The sequence below is a fragment of the Pygocentrus nattereri genome, chromosome 22, assembly GCF_015220715.1.
Source record: "Pygocentrus nattereri isolate fPygNat1 chromosome 22, fPygNat1.pri, whole genome shotgun sequence".
Lineage (NCBI taxonomy): Eukaryota > Metazoa > Chordata > Actinopteri > Characiformes > Serrasalmidae > Pygocentrus > Pygocentrus nattereri.
This window is the reverse complement of record NC_051232.1, coordinates 127,925-134,342: the sequence shown is the minus strand read 5'-3', so window position 1 is coordinate 134,342 and position 6,418 is coordinate 127,925. Positions and strand designations below refer to the sequence as shown.

At 45.7% G+C, this 6,418-nt stretch overlaps 1 protein-coding gene across 11 annotated transcripts in view; it reads left to right on the top strand.

Annotated features, from left to right (window-relative positions):
- The window catches only part of sorbs2a (sorbin and SH3 domain containing 2a), a 156,247-nt gene that overhangs the window by 120,015 nt on the left and 29,814 nt on the right, over window positions 1–6,418 (top strand). For all 11 annotated transcript variants that reach the window (XM_017686421.2, XM_037532850.1, XM_037532848.1 and 8 more), the window contains 2 exons: window positions 724–2,364; window positions 4,512–4,573. In XM_017686421.2, coding sequence (XP_017541910.1) covers window positions 724–2,364; window positions 4,512–4,573 — 1,703 coding nt within the window. The remainder of the gene's footprint in view (window positions 1–723; window positions 2,365–4,511; window positions 4,574–6,418) is intronic.

Here is a 6,418-nt window from a genome sequence, read left to right as displayed (position 1 = left end):
TATAAAATATAACACGACTTTCGCAAAGGAAACATTTTTTTTCCTCCAGTATTTTAGACTCACATACTGGCAGCAAATCAGAGGTAATTGTGGTCTGCGCGGTATGTTTTCGGGGGAACGCGTATGTTTATACACAGTAAATCAACACCGGGGTGCCCAAACTTTTGCACACAACGGTAACAGTCGGGCCCATGTCCTGCAGGGATGTGGAAATTTCAGACCGCTGCTAATATCCATCATTTTTCATGTGCATGACTGTTAATAAGTGTTGACACGTCAACATTTTTAAACATAATTAAAGCAATATATAATTAAAGTCTTCTGGATTAGCTTTATGGAGAAAGACGTATTTGTGAGCGCAGGAGCTCAGTGTTGCTGAAATGTTCTGACCTACTGGAATACAATAAACGCATCTTCAAATATTCACTTCAAATAACGATCGACCTTGAACATCGATGTCAACTTGTGACGGAATTTCTTTAATCAATTCTAAATCAATTATCTGTACAAATAATGTTTTGATTTCGTCTTTTTGGCTTCGCTTATTTAGTTTTTAAGGAACGAATGAAAGATCTTTTATGCTCTTCTTGCCTGATGTGCTTGTCTGTGATCTCACCGCTCTGAATGGTTATGCCGAGACTAATTCTTTCTCTTTCTTCTCACTGACCTCATTAATCTGCTGTCTCCCCTCTTTTTGATATGCTGCATTCGCTGCCTCTGCAGCTGGAGGCACTAGTGAGTCTCTCTCCTCATCAGTGAGCTCCCCAGGTATGGCGTCCTCTCACCTGTCTTCTGACTCCCTCACCCTCTCCACGTCCACCTTACGCAGCTCCAAGCGCTCCATCTGCTTTAAGAATGGCTGGCCGATGTCCCGGCAAGAGGGTGCTGACACCTGGAGCAGTGTGGAGGAAGAGGAGGCGTCCTCACCACGCCTTAAGTCACGTAGCTGTGATGACCTGCTCTCGGATGGGAATGGCGGAATGCCTGGAAGAGCCTCCAGTTCTGCGACTGCTACCCGCTCAGAAAGTGCTGGATCCCTGATCGATGAAGATGGAATACAGCAGCAGCAGGCAAAGAGTCTTAACTCGTCGCCAAGGGGACGACGACACCATAGGCGTAAGATGGCCCATGACACGCCGGGATTTCTGCAGCTGTACAAAAAGATGCACCACATTGACCGGGCACAGCTACTGCCCTCAGAAGTGATCCGTTCTGTGCGAACTCGCATCCTGGAACTCGAGCAGCAACAGCAGCGGAAAAACCTCCATGCCTGGCCTCCGTTTGGACATGAGGTGCCACAGCACATGGTGCCAAACCGGATTTCGGAATATGAGCAGCTGATCAAGAAGTCCAAATCCATGCCGGATCTAGGTGAGGACAACACTCCATCAGGCACCACTACCCCAGGGTCCTCAAGGGCCAGCAGCTGCCCCAAACGGCGCTTTTCGGTGGAGTCACTTCTAGAGGAGGAAGATCCTCCAGAACGGACTCTTCCAGAAGGTCAGCCAAGGCCAGGTACAAAGAGTCACAGCTTGGTGCAGGTGGTCAGGCAGGATCAGCACCAGCAGCAGGACTACTCAGACAGTGAACAAGATGCTTGCGCTTCTGAACTTAGTGACTTCATCCAAATTGAGGGCTCATCTTTTTGCAGTGAGAGTGACTTGGACCACTGCTCACTGGCCTCATCTGAAAGCTTCTATGGCTCAGGACACCTTCACCACCACCACCATCACCACGGACACCGGCATCATGGCAGCCACCACCACCATCTCCATCAGAGTCTGGGCCAGAGTCAAGGATACCACCACCGCCACCTGATCAGCTCCTGCAAGGGGCGCTGCCCAGCATCCTACACTCGCTTCACCACTATGCTAAAGCACGAGCGAGCACGGCAGGAGAGCCGTGCTGCCATCACCCCTTCACTGGCTCAGCACTCACCCAGCGAATCGGGCCTTTCCAAGCTGGCTTTCCTGGTCAGCCCTGTGCCTTTCCGCAGGAAACGGGGTTCCCCACCAACTCAGAGGCGCCACTGTCGTGCTGGCCGCCACAGATCAAAAGCATCAGTCTATGAGGCTTTAGATGCCGCCCTGCAGGACATCTATGACCACATAAGGGCTGAGAAAGGGCTGGGACCGGCACGGTTGCCAGACGACAGCATTTTGCGGCGGCTACTGGAGGAGTTACTCCCGGATGTTCCAGAGAGGAGCTCCTCGTTGCGGGGACAGAGGGGGTCCTACTCCCCTTCCTCTTCCTCCCATTTCTACCAGCCTCACCACAGTGCCTCCTACCAGCAGCCCCTCCACACAGACGCCTCCAACAACAACCAGCACACTAACGCTAACACTAATGCGATCTGCTGTTCAGGTGCAGCTGTGCTAAGGCTTCCTAAAAGCCCTGTTCTCTTCCTCCAGAATTTGCCATTATCGCATGTTCCCATTGTCATTCCTACAAACATCCTGTGTTGTATTTGAAACACTGCCTCTTCTCCACTGCTTCACTGGGAAGGTGTTAGAATAGTTTCACCATGGAAAGATGCTAACCGCTAATGTCTTTACACATGCTTTGTTGCAGACCATCGACTAAAAGCTCTCGAGGGAAGTTAGATTAAGAAGTTGCTTGATTAAAATTATGTCCTTGTCCTACCGTAAAAGGACACTCCTGCAACCACTGCTGTAACCACAGTGGTGCCGCAGTAGTCTAGAGCAAGACTTTCTGCTTTAAAGAGTAGAAAAACCTCCTTCAGATGATTTCAAAGGTGTGAGGATATTTTGAGAAAACTACAGTTGTTTTAGGGGGTTGGTTTTGGGGGGTTGGTTTGTTGACTGGTTTTGGGGGCTGGTTTTGAGGGGTTGGTTTTGGGGGGTTGGTTTTTGGGGGATGGTTTTGGGGGGCTGGATTTGGGGGGGTTGGTTTTGGGGGGTTGGTTTTTGGGCTGGTTTTGGGGACTGCTTTTGAGGGGTTGGTTTTTGGGGGTTTAGTTTTGGATGGTTGGTTTTGGGGGCTGGTTTTGGGGGGTTGGTTTTTGGGGGGTGGTTTTGGAGACTGGTTTTGAGGGGTTGGTTTTTGGGAGTTTGGTTTTGGGGGCTGATTTTGGGGGGTTGGTTTTGGGGGACTGGTTTTTGGGCTGGTTTTGGAGACTGGTTTTGAGGGGTTGGTTTTTGGGGGGTTGGTTTTGCTTGGGGTGGTTTTTGGGGGCTGGTTTTTGAGTGGTTGGTTTTGGGGACTGGTTTTGGTTGTGCTGGTTTTGGGGGGCTGGTTTTTGGGGTGTTGGTTTTGGGGGCCTGGTTTTGGTTGGGCTGGTTTTGGGGGCTGGTTTTCTTTGTTAGCTGGACAGTGCTGACGGATCCAAGCAGTTAGAGTTACTGCTAGGAGGCAAAGTATCTTATAGAAGCTGTGTAACTGTAGTACCTTCAGTTCATCTCTGGATGCTTCAAACACCAGAAATGACTCACCAGACAAGGGGTCAAGTTATCTAACTGTCCAGATGTTTTGCTTCAGTATGGCTTCTTTTCAGTGGTGGAAAAGTTAAACATTCATTCATTTTGTACCGAATAGAGACAGAATCACTTTTTTTGTTGTTGTTTTCAGTTACTTTAATGCTAGATTGGCTGCTTCCATTAGCCCCGAGATCACTGGCTAGATTGGGTGACAGCACAGGGGTTCCCAGTGGTTGCATGATGTCTTCTGTTAATGCATGCTGGGTATTGTAGTGAGAGAAAACACTGATGCAGGAAAATATGAAAACGATATAAAATTCTGAATTCTGTCAAATTCTAGTTCTGGGCCGGAATTCGGGGTCTGAATAGGACCCCCCATGCTTTTTGTAGGATATTTTGTGGAAAAGAGGCGAAGGGGCGTGGTGTGCTCTTAGTCTTTGTGGTAAATGCATGTTGTTATTTTGGTTTATCAGGTTTTACAACATTTTATTTAAGTATACAGTGTGATGCACCGTATGATCATCAGTTTAATAGAAACATTCAATTTTATCTTTCATTTTTTCATTTTTCTTGTTCTTACAGTTGGGTAATGTATGTTTTGACAATGTGACTTCGGTTTCTTACAGTTTCCAGTTGCTTTAATACCTTATGCCGTATTTCATTTGGCTAAGCAATCAGAAGATTTTACAGGAATTTGGAAATGTTTTAAATATTGAAATTTTTTATTTTGGCCATTTATTTTTACAGATTTTGGCTGAAATTCATGCCAATTTTCTCTGTGCATGTGTTTGCAGTTTGGATTGTGTGCAGAAATGTGTTGGGGCAACCGGAAAGGAAAATTTCTGTTATGTGTTTGATTTTTATTTAAAATGCTGCACCTAAATTATTCCTCACATCTCAAATCCTAGAAGTTAAATAAACATTTTGTTTCATGCCTTTTGGAAATTGTTTTATCCCGTGTACTTTTTTTTTTTCACCGGTGTTTCACGTTTCACCCTCATGCCTCTCCCATGTGCTTACAAATGGTACGTATGTGCAGTCACCTTTGACCTCAGGTGCATGTGTGCTTTACAGATCAGGGCTCTGATGCTGGTTCTCTCACGCCTCAGAACAGAGGACCAACTCCAGATCGAGAGGTAAGGACCCATTCAGTACCTGTGTGCCATGCACCTGTCCCCCGGGCCCAGAGCAGCGTGCCCTGCGTGACCCCGGGCTCAGGAAGGACGCTGGAGGCAGGATGAAAGACTTTACATTTACATTCCAGCGTTTAGCCGACGCTCCGATCCAGAGCAACTGACAGGAAGAGCTTCGTCTGTCTAGAGAAAGTCTCTCTGCTAGTTACCAGTAGGTTAGAGAGACAGACAGTCCTGTGCTCAGATACTGATAGAAACACAGTCACTGATACAGAGAGAAAAGGAGCAGAGCTGAACACAGAACAGTGCAATACAACACACTACAACACACTACACTACACTACAATACAATACACTACAATACAATACAACACACTACAGTAGAACACACTACACTACACTACAACACACTACACTACAATACAGTACAACACACTACACTACAATACAGTACAACACACTACACTACAATACAACACACTACACTACAATACAGTACAACACACTACACTACAATACAACACACTACAATACAGTACAACACACTACACTACAATACAGTACAACACACTACACTACAAACAATACAATACACTACACTACACTAGAACACACTACACTACAGTAGAACACACTACACTACAACACACTACAGTACAACACACTACAATACAACACACTACAATACAGTACAACACACTACAATACAGTACAACACTGCACTACAACACACTACACTACAATACAGTACAACACACTACACTACAACACACTACACTACAACACACTACACGACAGTAGAACACACTACACTACAACACAATACAGTACAACACACTACACTACACTACAATACAACACACTACAATACAGTACAACACACTACACTACACTACAATACAGTACAACACACTACACTACAACACAATACAGTACAACACACTACACTACACTACAACACACTACAATACAGTACAACACACTACACTACAATGCAATACACTACACTACAGTAGAACACACTACACTACAATACAATACAGTACAACACACTACACTACAATACACTACAGTAGAACACACTACACTACAACACACTACACTACACTACAATACAACACACTACAATACAGTACAACACACTACACTACAACACACTACACTACAATACAATACAACACACTACACTACAATACAACACACTACACTACAATACAACACACTACACTACAGTCCAATACACTACACTATAATACACTACAATACACAACAATACACTAAAATACACTACTGTAGTGTAGTGTATTGTAGTGTAGTGTGTTGTAGTGTGTTGTATTGCACTGTTCTGTGTTCAGCTCTGCTCCTTTTCTCTCTGTATCTACAGTGACTGTGTTTCTATCAGTATCTGAGCTCAGGACCGTCTCTCTCTCTAACCTACTGGTAACTAGCAGAGAGACTTTCTCTAGACAGACGAAGCTCTTCCTGCCAGTTGCTCTGGATCAGAGCATCGGCTAAATGCTGGAATGTAAATGCATCCCGCCTTTGTGTCTCTTGTGGCCGTCATTGTCTTCCCCTCTCTGGCGCCTGACATCCTCCTCCTGTCATTCCTCGCATCCCTCATTGTTGTTCGGGATTCAGGCCCTGCTGTCCTGCTGGCTTTCACGGCCGTTTTCAGAGCACAGGGACAGGTGCATGGCACAACCCTGCATACCCATACAGTCACCCTCGATTTCCAGTCAAAGTGGCTGTTAAGTACAGGTTCTTCATATTTCAGAGAAATTACCCGGGAGATTATATACAAGATCATCCACTGGCATAAGGAACACGAAAAAAAAAAAAAAAGTAAGT